Source organism: Meriones unguiculatus, chromosome 2, assembly GCF_030254825.1.
Source record: "Meriones unguiculatus strain TT.TT164.6M chromosome 2, Bangor_MerUng_6.1, whole genome shotgun sequence".
Lineage (NCBI taxonomy): Eukaryota > Metazoa > Chordata > Mammalia > Rodentia > Muridae > Meriones > Meriones unguiculatus.
The window spans coordinates 161,757,315-161,770,716 of NC_083350.1; the positions used below are offsets into that span (position 1 = coordinate 161,757,315).

General features: G+C 48.1%; 1 protein-coding gene across 1 annotated transcript; it reads right to left on the reverse strand.

The window, feature by feature from the left end:
• Positions 1 to 1,279: 1,279 nt before the first annotated feature.
• On the reverse strand, positions 1,280 to 9,785 carry Ccna1 (cyclin A1). Its single transcript, XM_021647811.2, has 8 exons — positions 9,416 to 9,785; positions 6,170 to 6,416; positions 5,859 to 5,983; positions 5,149 to 5,372; positions 3,867 to 4,071; positions 3,004 to 3,117; positions 1,724 to 1,857; positions 1,280 to 1,453 (listed from the first exon to the last, which is right to left on the reverse strand). Exons 1-8 carry the CDS (start codon positions 9,578 to 9,580, stop codon positions 1,402 to 1,404), a joined length of 1,266 nt encoding a protein of 421 aa, XP_021503486.1. The 5' UTR covers positions 9,581 to 9,785; the 3' UTR covers positions 1,280 to 1,401.
• Positions 9,786 to 13,402: the final 3,617 nt, after the last annotated feature.

Below are 13,402 nucleotides of genomic sequence, written 5' to 3' on the forward strand. Positions count from 1 at the left end.
TTTTTAGATTTAAATTTTCACTAGTGCTTAAAAACCAATAAAATTTCATGAACTTTCCTTTTTTTCTTTCCCCCCAAACCTACCTGCACCTAAACTTTTGTATATAAAAAGAGTATCACCCTGTATACAACCATCTAGAACCTTCTGGAGTGAGCCTTGGAGATGATCCAGAGACAGGTTTCTCCTCAGAGCAGGGCGCACAGCCCAGAAGGCTCATGTGTACCCCAAAGCCCACTGGTCCACAGCATAAATTTTAAAGTCCACCCAATCTCCAGCAAGCTCCGCACCATCTTGAGACAAAATTTAGTTTTCTTCTTCCTTCCTGTCCTGGGGAGAGAGATGGCTCCTTTCTCTTGTTTTTCCTTCCCAGGTCTAGAATCTCACCTCCGTGGTATCCAAGAGCAGCCTCTCTGGGAACTGTGCAATCTTAGCAGTCAAAATGCAATAGTTATTCTTGACCATCAACTTACACTGAGGCCTTTAAAGCCCACTTCTGGCTATGTCTGAATATGGACAGCAGCCAGTAAGAGGCTGCAGCCCAGATGGAATAAGAGAGGAAGGTAAGAAAGCCAGCTGGTGAAATTAATCCATTTTCATTCTCACACCACCACCCTCCCCTTTTTTCCCAAGCAAAGTGTAGGATGGATTTCTCCCAAGGGAAATATAGAGGTGTTGGATTCGTTATCTGAAAGTATCATTCCATAGTGAATTTTGCTTTTCCTATCTCCCAAAGTATCTTGTATGATTAAAATTGGTGCCTGGTGCTTACCTGGATGCAGCCTGGATAGGCACGTTGGCAGCCTGTTTATAAACGACCGTGATACCTCTGGGTGAGAATGGATTGTGGATTGTGCTGCCCCCAAAACGTACTTGAACCCAAGAGATTCTTTGATGCCTGCTGCTCTACTGATTAGGGCTGTAGAGGGAAGCTGGCATATACAGCAGCAGCTTGGGTTCCACCACCGTCCCTCTGAGCTGTTCCTTCTCTCCTTTCTTTCTGCAGTCTACGGAGAGCTTCACTGGGTAGGAAAGGCTGGCTGCCTCAAGGCACCGCACCATCGAAGCCTGTAGCACTTATGCAGCCAACCAGGAACAGCATTGACACAGCCGTGGCACACACGTGTATAACACGCAACCAAGAGTCCAGGTGTGAATGTCAGTTATGCCAACTAGTAAATAGGCCTAACACGTGGCCATACAGAAAGTTGTTTATTCTTTTCAAATGTTTGACTATATCTATATAAGTTAAAAACTACTAAAGTCTAAGAGAACCTAACATTTACACATTCAGGATGTCATTGACCATTGACATCGGTTGACCCAATCTGCAGAGACCTGTGACATCTCAGAGCCACCTGCTGGCGTGGCTGTTGTACTCTGGAGGTGCTTCAACTCTGCCGCTCACTGCAGAGGAAGAACTACAGGTGGCTCCATGAGAGACACGTGCAGGTACCTGAAATGAGAGCACAGCAAGGTCGGCCCAGGGCTACGGATGCCAGGTATGCTACAGGAAGCCTCCAGTAGCCTTAGGGGTTAGACAAACCAGCTAACCATAATTGTCAAATGCTGGCAAACTGTGAGCCTAGGCCTTTCTAAGTTCCTTTTCTTGATTTAGCGAACAGTCTTGTTTTCCAGCCTAGGGGGGGAGGGGTAGAATTTGTTCTGTTTCTAGTTCTGATCCCACAGTAACTCAGAAAGCAAGGAGGAGAGGGTGTCCACTTACTTTGAAGCCTTGTACTTCTCCCTGATTGCCTGCTGAGGTCGATGGGGTATACTGAGGCATGCTTTATGTAGCTCACTCAGGCAAGGCACGATCTCACTCAATGAATAGCCCGTAAAGGCAGCAAGCGTTTCTGGCTAATGAAAGCAGAAATGAAATTATGTTTTGTGTAACTTTGTAAGAGGTTAGAAATCTGAGCATAACTGGTTATGAAGTGAAGGGAACGGAGTCCTCGGGGCGTGTGTGGACCCATCTGAAAGGATCTATAGGTGTTCCCCTTGGGAACCTTAGAGTAGTAACAAAAACAGTCCTAAGCTGCCAAGTTTGCTCACAGTCCACAGCTGTAACCCTCAGTGTAGGGGCAGATCACTCTCCTTGTTCCTTCCTGAGCGGGGATCCCACTGGTTCTTAAGGAATGTGCAAAGAATGTGAGGGATTCCTAGGCAAAAGACAACCCTTGGTGGGAGGAGGAAACTGACTGCTAAAAGTTGTCCCCTGACCCTACACACACACCTGTCTCCTCTCTCTCCTGTCTTTTCTCTCTCTCTCCTATCTTTTCTCTCTCTCTCTCTCTCATACACACACACACTCGTTTAAAAAATACCTAGTATCATAAGAAATAAAAGTAGATCCCTCACTTCTTTTAGGACCCCAGAGAGACTTCAGAACAAAACACAGGGTCTGCTTCTGATCTTGCCAGGTTCTGAGGCACTAACAGCTATGTTCTCTGAGAGCTTCTAGCAGTCCTGATTGAACTTGGAGGGTTTTTTTCTGTGTGTGTGTGTGTGTTTTTTTTTTTTCTTTTTTTTTTTTTTTTGTCGCAGAAGGTGAATACTGATAATGTTTATTTTATTGAGACATTCTTCTGTCCATGTGGCCCAGACTGGTCTTGAACTCACAACCAGCCTCCACCTCAAAGGTGCTTGTAATCTAGGTCTGCACCACCCCAGCTGTCTGGGATCAAATTGTACTTGACATGGCCAATGGCTAAACCTCAAAGCACTTTGTGCACATTGGTGATCACTGAGATTTCCGGGTCTTTCCTGACATCCCCTTGACTCCATGCCCATCTCTGCTTCCCACAGAGCAAAGTCATGGAGTCAAAGCCCTGGCGAATAGTCTGGAAGACTTGGAAACAAGCAGTGGTCTGCTGTCTTGAAAAGTAATTGTTAGGAAACTGACTTTCCCTCATCAGGGGTGTGCCCACTCTGAACCTTGAAATCACTGAACAGGTTCTGTATGAGCTTTGAGTATGTCCCCCTAGGAAGAAGGAGGAGCCTTACCCAGAAATGTCTGTTCACAATATAGTTTGCCAGGCAGTAAGCTGCTGCAGCTATCAAGGAAGGGAGATATTTCAAGAATGGGTCAGCTTCAAGAAGGCTCAGCTCTGCAACATACTAAGCACAAGAGAGAAAATCTTAGTGGAGTTAGAAATCTGAGCAAGGTCACATTTGACTAAAAGTGTCAGTAAACCTGGAATTGCCAGAGTCATCAACTGGTGCCTTGTTTTCATTACACCAGAACTTTATGATGCGTCCACCATCGTCTGCCTCTTCTCTTATACTAGTATATCAGACCTTATGGTGGTCAGATAAGAGAGTTTTGACCTCGCATCTTGAATAGGAAGAGCCAACAGTCAAAAGGCAAAGACATGACCATCTTAAAGCTAGCAATCATTAGGCAAATTGATACAGTTCTCATGCTCAACCAATGCCAGTGGAGACATATCAGAAGAACATTGCTGGGAAATTTTTGTGGTCTTCCTTATTAGTCTTTGCATAGCATGTGTATCACAGATATCCTACATCAAGCTGGTTAGCCAAACCAGAAGGTTAATAATTTCAACAAAATGTCTCTAAGTCAAAATGGCTGCAAACTTCATAATGCTGCAATACTTAGTGAGTTAGAATAAGATTCAAACAAAACTGAGCCGCATTCACTTTGCTCCTAAGTTCAAAGGCACAGCTTGCCTGTGGGCTGTGTCTCTCAAAGGAACGGTTACCGAGCTCAAATACCTTCGACAGTTAGGAGTTACCTGACTGTGACAACAGCAACGCCTTGTGAACAGGGGCAGAAGTGGAGGATGGCTGGAAAGTTAGCGTTAGCCTCCTCAGCACTGGACGTCCCAGGAGGCCCCGTGGCATACCTTGGCCAGGTTCTCAGTTCTGATGCACACTCCTTGCCGCCTCAAGTACTGAAGCAGAAACTGGTTGGTGGTCGGAACAGTCAAGTCAAACGCCAGAACTTTCAGCAGCAGATGCTCCATCCTCAGCAGCTGCCGCTTCGTGTACGTGTCGTCCGTGATGTAGACAAACTCATCCACGTCAGGCGGATAGATCTCTTCATATTTCCTGGGGAAAGCCAAGAATTACCAGGGGGGAACATTTGGAGCAAGCACGCCGCTAGTTCCTGTTCTCTCCGATAGCCCTGCAGGCTCCTTCATTTTATAATCCCATTTCCACAGAACTGTCACAGAACTATGTGGGCTATTGAACAGAATGTGAGCTTTTGTTTTTTTCTCCCCTCAGTCCAAGGGAGTATTACATGTTATACTAACTGCTGGAAATCCTGGTAGCTTGGGGACTCTGAAACACTGAGTCTAAAGGACAGAAACTTCAACTGGATCCCCATTGATTGAACAGATATTGGGTCGCTTTGTGAGAAGAATGCTAGGATTAAACCAAATAACAGAAAAAAAATCTCATAGCTTTGATTTCTGTCTTATTATTAGTATGGGGGGGCTGAAGATCATATTCAACTTCATTAATTCTGAGCAAATAATACTGATTAGTCAAGAGAAAAACAACAATATAATTTCATCATCATCATTCCTTCATTTTTGTTCTGCTTTCTTTAAGGGAAATGATACCTGCATGTTTTGTTTTGTTTTGTTTTTTACACATTAACAGTTAAGATATCTAGGGCCAGAAGAGTAGAAATTACCATTCAGCAACAGATCGCTTAAGCCAGTTTGGCCGCAACCCAGATCTCCTTCCCTACCCTAGGAGTCACTGACAGGAACCTGAACCAGCTAAGCCATTCATCCACCAAACAAAACGAAGGAGCTGTGTCACTCAGTGCTATTTGCCAGCTCAGTACCACAAGTGCTTATGAAACCAAAACATCTCTAAATTAGGGTCTTTGCTTGTGTTAAAATCCAGCCAAGGGACTATGGTGCGGAACACCCAAGTTCATCTTGACTCTGAGCTGATGGCTGTATCAGTGCTGATAGTGAACCCCTTTATTCCTACAGATTTCAAACATCTGACCTGACGAGCATCTCCTCGGTTAATCTGCAAAGAGTATGGTCTCTTATCAAGAGAGTATGGATCATCTTAATTGCAAGCATGACATTCCTTCAATAACTCGGAGGGAGGTGAATCAAGTGTTTGGACGGGTGGCGGTTCACAAGCTGAAAGAACGCTTACGAAGCCAGGAGAATAGCTGCTGTCCCGACAAGCTGCAATTTCCCTCTCAGAACAGACATGCACGAAAGAAACCTGTCCAGGAAGTTGACAGCCAAGTACAGGGTCTCAGTGCGAAGTTTATATTCTTCCCCAACCTCCACCAGCCAGTCCACCAGGATGGCGCGCATGCCCTCCGTGATGTCCGGCTGCTTCCTCATGTAGTGAGCCTTGGGTCTGTGTCTTACCTGGTGGAGGAAAGAGTGCGGTGCTTCAAATGCTTGCCCTAGCAAAGACACCACTCCCTACCGCTCTTCCTATTTGGTGAAGAAATCTCGGGAGCCAAGGCCAGGAGGGTTCTGATTCCCGGCCAAAGAAATCTTTATCGCACAGTAAGAAGGAAACATGACATTCTGGTTTTGTCATGTAATGGAGTGGTATGAAGAGGGAAAACATGGGTATGTGTTATTCCTGAGTCCTCAGCACAGAAACTTTAAACCATATAGAAAGTATGAATGGATTAGATACTTGGAATTATGACATCCGGTTGGTTGGGTGTGCCTTAGCCCAAGTACTTGAGCTCAGAGTCTGTCTTTCTTCCTTTTCTTTTACAGATTTCTTATGTTTTAATGCTCTCACATTGGTGCCACTCGCTAGCAGCCATAGCCCAGTGCTTGGAATACGAAGACAGAGCTTAGTGTCTAGAGGTTGGACCCGGGGCTTGGGAAACTCACTTCAGCTTCTCTGAGGTAGCGATGGATCTCTTCCGCATATTCCGTTACATTGATCACATCTGAACCCAAATCCGCCGATTCCTCCAACTGGGCATGGGCAGTGGAGTCGACCAGCATTGGAGAGACTGCACAGGGACAACGTGGCCGAGGTAAGTCATTCCGTTAAAGGCTCACGGCATCCACTCACCCTCCCGGGAAGCTGGGAACACTGCCCTCATTGCATGTCTCTGCTGCCAGCTACCCTCCCCTGGAGCATGACATTGGGCTGTGATCCCCTAGGGCACCTGCAGCCCTAGGGGGAATCGGATTACCTGCGTTGAAATCCAGCAGGAAGTGGAGGTCTGACTTGAGCATACTGGTGTCCACTGGATACACATCCTCGAATGCTATGCCCTCTCTCCCCGGGCAGCTGTCTCGGTCGCCCTGTTCAGGATCATCCATGCAGATATCAAACCCATGCTTGGCTGGATCACTGACCCCGTGGTCAGGGGGCACTTTCTTCCCAGCTGCAGGGAAGACATTTTCTGATCCAGAAAAACGTCTGATTGCTGTAATTTCCTTAAAGACAAAACAAGAAAGCTCCACTGTGAGTTTATGTGAGCCCATGTCGCTCAAGCCAGTAGCTTGGGGAGGTGAGAGCAAATTGCAAGTAGGAGTGTCTAAGGCAGCCATCTTATCCCAAACGTCAAACCTCTGAAAATACGACTTCCCCTTCCATTTTGTTTGCATTTGCCCTACAGGAAAAGGTCTACTCAAAATTCATCATCTTCCTTACATAGGTATTAATGAGAATTTATGACTATAAAAACAAGAAGAGCTGTAATATGCTTACAAAATTTGACTGGTCATAATGTGCAAGAGGAAAACTGTGAAGTGCCCTTTCCATGTAGAGCCTTGCGCTCACTGTTAAAGACATCAGCAGCACCCTTGATACCTAGTTACCGAATCCCTCTAGTCCTCTGCTTAAGTACCTAACTTTCCACTGCAGGTGCCCCAAAGCTTTCATTTCCTTGCTCAGAAAAATTTCATGACTTTGGAACCCTGTGCTGTGAAATGCTCTTACAGGAAAATATTTTGGTAAAACAACATCATTTCTTCTGGGGGATTTTTTTTCTCAAATCATTTCTTCGTTTTTACAGCAAGAACAACGGGAACAGCAATGGCCCTGTTGTAGTGACCACTCACAACCGGCAGCCTAAGCAAGTTGTGCATGGAAGCCGGGCGAGCCAGGGCTCTGGTTCCTACAGTGGCTGGCACCATCACTGTGCTTGGTCTTAACTGTGGTACTTCCTGGATACCACGGCCCAGTTCATATGCCACTCGGTGAATTCACCTTCCCTTGAGCAAGTTAAACATGCCCAGTAAGACAAGGTTTGTGATAAAATGTCAGGAAAAACGTTCCAAGAGACAAGTTTAAACCAGCCATGACTCACGTTACTGCTGGGTTTGAGTTCTGTTCTCTGTGTGTGTGTGTGTGTGTGTGTGTATCTGTTGTATGTGTGTAAGCCATGAGCAAGACACTGAGGAGAGGCAAATGTGCAGTATAACACATCTTAGAGAGAGCATTGTTTCCCCAAGCTGAGCAAGAACAAATGATCTCAGAGAAGGAAGGCTGGTCAAGTATGTGAAAGGTGCCAATATATCAAGGAAGAACGAAAACGGAGTGAGAGAAGTCCCAGGAACAGATAGCCTACAGTCAACAAACCCACGATGTTCACCTGGCCAGGCACGTCACTTTTCTAGACACTAGGAATACCACAGACAAGGTCATCCCACGCTGTCACCCAAGTGGAAGGCTCAGACTACTGAGATATCCAATGTCCATGGAACCTTGGTATAACTGGGGCAGTAGCTGCACAGAGCTGTGCAGCTGAACAAGTTTGATTACCACATTTGAAGAAAAAGATGAGTTGTAAGAGAGGCACCTTGAAAGCCAAGAACCCACAGGTCCAAGAGCTGGGACACATCAGTCACAGAACAGGATGGGAAGGCACAGCAGGACGCTAAGGGGTCTAGCTGTGGGCCCAAGGTGAACAAGCCCGTAAGGCCAGCACTAGTGAGGCTGAGTTTGAGTACACTTAGAGCTACATAACAGGCCAAAGCCAGCTTGGGCTAGATTCCCCCTACTTCCTGGAGAGGGGAGGAAGAAAGAAGGTTCAGGCTTCGACATTCTTTTGACAAAGCAGGGTGCAGTCACCTTATTCCTTATTCTGAAGGAGTTATAGAAGATTAAGGGGTGAGGCATCAAGACGACTTAAGGGGTAAAGACACTTGCTGCCAAGCCCAGTGACCTGAGTTCAAGCCCTGGAAGGAGAGAAGAAGCTTCCAAACTTGTCCTCTGACTTCCACACGAATGCTGTGACATGTATGCTCACAGACATACAACACACGTGTACACGTATCCATGCACAGTAATAAGGAAATCAAATTATTTTAAAACCAAACACACAAACGAACAAACAAACATACAAGGATGAGGAATCAGGCAGGTGATGGGTGTGGTGGGATGTGAAGGAGGCACCATGAAGTGGTTCCAGGCAGCACTAGTATGAGTATGAAACAAGGTCGTCCAGTGTAGACACTACTTCTAGTTCACAAATTCAGGTCTCAGACTGTAAGCTGAAAGACGTGGACACTGCTAAACAAGTTCCGTCAAAACTACTCTCACTCAGTTTGACCCAATGCCTTGGAGAATCCTCAACACGAGTGGATCCAATCCTATCAAAAGGCAGAGGGCTTGAAGGCAGCAGATGAGGGGCCTCTGAATGAGCCTCTCGCATGATATTTGGGAGGGTAAAAACATGTCTAACCTCACTTTTAAACCCACCCACCTGCTGGACAGAACTCTTGGAACCATTAGGCCCCATAGGCTTGTAATATAGAATTGAAGCGTCATTATGAAGGCTTGCCTAATAACAGGGCTTAGAGAAGATTTTACTTTCTAATTCCGAAACGAAACAAAAAGATTGCTGCAGACTTAGATCTCTCTCTTAAATGTCTGAATTTATGTCTTCAGTGGAAGATCCCACAGTCAGTTAAGAGCAGACAAGTAATATCTCAGTGCCCATTTTCTTGTCTGTAGTTCTGTAGTGGTAGAGATGTGTACTTTATTTTATAAAGTGAGCTAATGTATCCTGGTACACACGATGCTCCCATTGAACACAGCACGGGCTCTCCCTGATTGCTTCCTGGTAGCCTGCCTCCTACTGCATAGCTTCCGGCCCAGAGCATCTCCAGCGCTATCTTCCAGAATAATCACACCCTTTCTGACGAGCCCTTGAGTCAATTAATATATGCTTAACCCAAACAGTCCCTAGACTTAAGTCCTTCATCTCGGGACACAGACACACATAGACACACATTCACACAAGCACACTGCCACAGCAAGTCTTGTCTGGTGTTTCTGACACATACAAGCAGGGGCACACCGTGAGTGCACGCACACACACACACACACACACGCACACAAGTGCACACACACGTGCACACCACACATGCATACTGCCACGGGTAAGCCTTCCTCCATAGCAAATTTCCTGGTGCTCCTGGGTCATTACCTGGCCACAGGTCCTCCTGTACTGCTCATTTTCAGTCAACACCCCTAGCACGGTTCTCTGTGGGGGATCCTGGCCGAGCTGAGCTCGGGTGAGCATCTGACAAGCATCAGGACCTTGGCCCACTGGAGGCAGAGTGACTCCACTCTTGGAGCCGTGGCGACGCATCGCCTAGCAAGCCGCAGCCTGCTGCTATCCAGGAAAGAGAAGGAGACACAGTTAGTCAACCTCTCAACCTGGGGACGCAGGAATGCAGAGAGCTCTGGAAGAAAGAGCGCCAAGCCCTAGAGTCACCACAGTTTCTCAACTTCCCAACAAACATTAAGGTCCCAAGAGACAGCGCAGGCATCACAGCAACCAACTCGGTACCAAACAAAAGTTGAATGGGCTTTAATCTGACTCCAGGCTGAAGGTTGCAGAGAGCCTGCCCAAACTCCACATGGGACTCTCAGCTCACATTGATTTAGGGGACGGGGACGCTAAGCCTAGAATCCCTGATTTTTCTCCCCATCCTCCCCTTCCTAACCTCGGACTAAATCCAGGATCCCTGACTGCGATCAGATGTCAGATGAGTCCCCTTCCCAAGTGACAAGCAGGTGCTTCACACCAGAGAAAGCCCCCCAAACCTGCTTGGGAACCCACAGCCGGCCCTGCCTCTCAGGTTCTTCTCTGTCTGGGGCGATTAGCAAGCGCACCCCGGCCGGGGCGGGGCGGGCGGGGCCCGGCGCGGAGGGAGGGGACCCGGAGCGGAGAGATTCCAGGGGCGCCGGCTCCAGCGGCCTAGGCGGCTGCGCTCGCTACTGAGGACTTTCGACCCAGCCGCGTCTGTTGAATCAGCCAATCAGCGGCCACCCCGAGCCCTGCAGCGCCGCTTCCATGCCAACCGCGGCGGGCGTGCGCCCCGGTCCTCATCGCCCTGGCGACCGCTCACCCGCAGGGCTGCCCGCTGATGCTCGGCCCCCGGGGAGCTGCGGGGCGCCGCCAACCGCGCAGCCCGGGGCTCCTGAGCCGCAAAGCCGGGCGTGCAGGGCGCAGCGCAGGGCACGGCGCCACTCGCGCCACTCGCGCCCCTCTGGCCGGCGTCCCCAGGGAGGGCGGACCGCGGCCTGCCCACGGTGGCCGCCCTGGAAGGGACTGTTCCCCAGGAGCCGGTTCCCCCAACAGCCACGAACCCCTCCCGCCAACGTCTCCTGCGCGGCCCGCTCCCGAGAACCCTGGCTCGGGAGAGCGACGCGGGGCCCTCGGGCTGCGGCCGCGGCGCCCTCCAAGCCGGCCCGAGGGCGCGGCTCGCTCTCCTTCCATCTCCTTCTCCAGGATGCTTGTCCCGGGGCTCCCAGCCCTGGGCGGCGGCGGGCTGGGTCATATCATTGCCCTCCAGGATGGTCAGGAGTCCCACGCGGAGCAAGGGGAGCTGGGAGAGATTGGGGGCTGTAGGGTAACTCGCTGGTGCTCCAGCCACCCCGGAGAGGTCTTCCCCCTGGGCACTCGCTGGAGCCAGGAAGAGGAAGGAACTCGGGGAGGCGCTGGATCCTGGGTGTTGAGGGAGCGCAAGGAGAGATTCTGAGTTGGGGTCATTGCGCCGGTGACCTGGCCACGTGTGAAGGGAATGGGAGTGGGGGTGGGGGTACAACCAGAAAGGGGGCTCTAAAAACAATCGAGGCAGTTCTTGAATCCTGAAAACCCGGGCACCCGAAGAGGTAACAGGCAGTCAGGAAACTGAGTTACACAATTGGTTAACTTTATTTGAAAAATAATGACTATACACACACACACATACATGTACTCAAACATATGTGAGTATAGGAAGTATATGCATATATGTGTGTATGTGCATACATAAATATAAGGTACATATCCTGATACTGCTTTTGCTTAAAAACAAAAATCCAAGCCTAAATTCTCACAGCAGTCTCAAAGGCCATCCAATAAGCAAAGGTCATCAGTCTGCCTAAGTGTATTAACTGATGTGTTTACCAGAGAAAGGATTATCCGGGGTAAACTGTCTGAACCGGAAGCAGAAGATTTCAGGAGCATCGTCGACTCATGGCCAGCTGATTGAGTGGCTTGTGACTTTGCAAAGCATTCTAGCAATCCGCCTTGGATACAGAAGTGCAAACACTCTTTGTTCAACATAACAGTGATTTCTAGACGTTGCATCCTCCAACTCCCGTGCCTTCGAGTATGAAGACAGCACACGAGGTCCAGGGACATCTCGATTGCTGCCAGAGCTGTTTCGAAGCCAGCCAGGACCGAATGAGCTGTTTCGCAGGTTGCTCTGGATCCTGAAGTCAAGCAGCCTTTGAGACTTAACTGGAGATCTTCCAGAATGCAAAACCGATGTTGTGGTTGCTGGGGTTGAGTGTCTGTAGATTTCAGCTAACTCCCTCTTTAGCCCGGTAGCAAGTCCTGACAAGAGCCAGAGAGGCTTCGGAGGGAAACAAGATTTGTTCTGGACGCTGGAACTTGCTGTGTCCCTTTTGGTGTGGCGTCAAACTCTGAGGGTGGTTGCTTCCAGGAGCCTTTTTTTTTTTTTTTTTTTTTTTTCAATCCTTCCAATTCCTAGGACCGAAGCTTAAGGATCTAGCCAGGACCTACAAAGATATTTACAAAGACATCTACAGAGATGTCTATGGTCATCAGTCTGTCTTCACATAGGTGAGAGAGGTTGTTGGAGAGAAAGAGAGGGAGAATGCTATTGGAAGAGAGGGTTGAATAAGACCCAAAATACATTTGAAATCCTCAAAGAATAAGTGAAAAAGGAAAGGATTGAAACAAGCAAATGGGCCCTCTACTAAGATATGCCTCTTGTGTTAAAATGGCTTCCTTGGATAGCTGCCACTTGATCAAGCCTTAATTCGAATGAAATTTTATCATTACACTAACTCTCTTTTCCTCTCAGCACACTCTGCCATGCTTGACAAAAGGAAAGGATTTTGTATTTTCTGATTTCCCTCTGCGCTGCTTCAGTTTCCCACATTAAATTATAATCCCCTGGTCAGATTTTAAACCGACCGGGTGAACTGATTGTGTGTGTTAAGCAACAATCGCAACACAAATCAAATGCTTCATAACTTACACAATACTTAGTTTCTTTGTGCAAACTTTTTTCCAGGGAGTTGAGAACAAAGTCAGCTTACCCCAGACAGGGCACCAAGGGCAGACCAGTGTGATTCCGTGAAACGGTGAGTTTATTCAGCTTGCTTACAGGAGCATGGATGATTCCCCCAGCCACATCACTGAATTGTCACTTATGCATGGGAGGTGACTTGCCCACAGCTGCGCAGATGGAGCCCCGTCCCTGAAATCCAACTAGAGAGTAGTAGTTAGATCAGGACACTTGCAGGAAATACTGGGGGAAGAAGCCCCTCCCCCGAGTAGGTGGAACTTTCCGGGTACAAAGAGTAAAGGGGCTTGCCCACAAGCCCAACAGCCCAGGCTGGACTCCTGCGAGTCATGCGGATCCTTTGACCTCCACAGGAACACACAAACAATAAATAGACAATAAATGTAAAAAGAAACCCGGGAAAGAGCAGGGCTGGCAGCCTGCTTCCGGGTGACTATCTGTATGTCTGCCCCACGGTTGCGCCTGCTGTTGCTGGACTGTCTTCCTCAACACCAGGACCAAGCTGCTTGGATCCTCTAATGTGGACTAAAAAGCAGCGGTTCTGCAGGGTTCTTCCAGGGCTTCAGTGTGGAAATGGGATTGCTGAGGCATCCAGTTTCATGGACACCGCAGGGTTCACAAACTCACTGTGCAGGGAGCACTAAAAATACCCACCTCCTACTGTGTAAGCCATTCTACTAAATTCCTTTTGTAATATATATCCATTCTCTTGGTCCTGTTCCTCTCTGGGGAACACTAACAGATTGCATGATTTTATAGCAAAGCAGGACCAGAACTCAGCAACCCCATGCTTCATGTTTTGTGTATTTGGTAATATATTAAGAACAAAGAATGCATTTAATTGTAAATACAACTTTATTTGATCT

What these genes read in the sequence shown, in the direction of transcription:
- Ccna1 (XM_021647811.2), bottom strand. Translation starts at nt 9,580, where the DNA reads ATGCGTCGCCACGGCTCCAAGAGTGGAGTCACTCTGCCTCCAGTGGGC. An exon ending in GCAGCTATTCTCCTGGCTTC is followed by an intron (nt 4,072 to 5,148) that starts GTAAGCGTTCTT and finishes GGCTTTCCCCAG; the next exon opens with GAAATATGAAGAGATCTATC. An exon ending in GAACTGAGAACCTGGCCAAG is followed by an intron (nt 3,118 to 3,866) that starts GTATGCCACGGG and finishes TCTTGTGCTTAG; the next exon opens with TATGTTGCAGAGCTGAGCCT.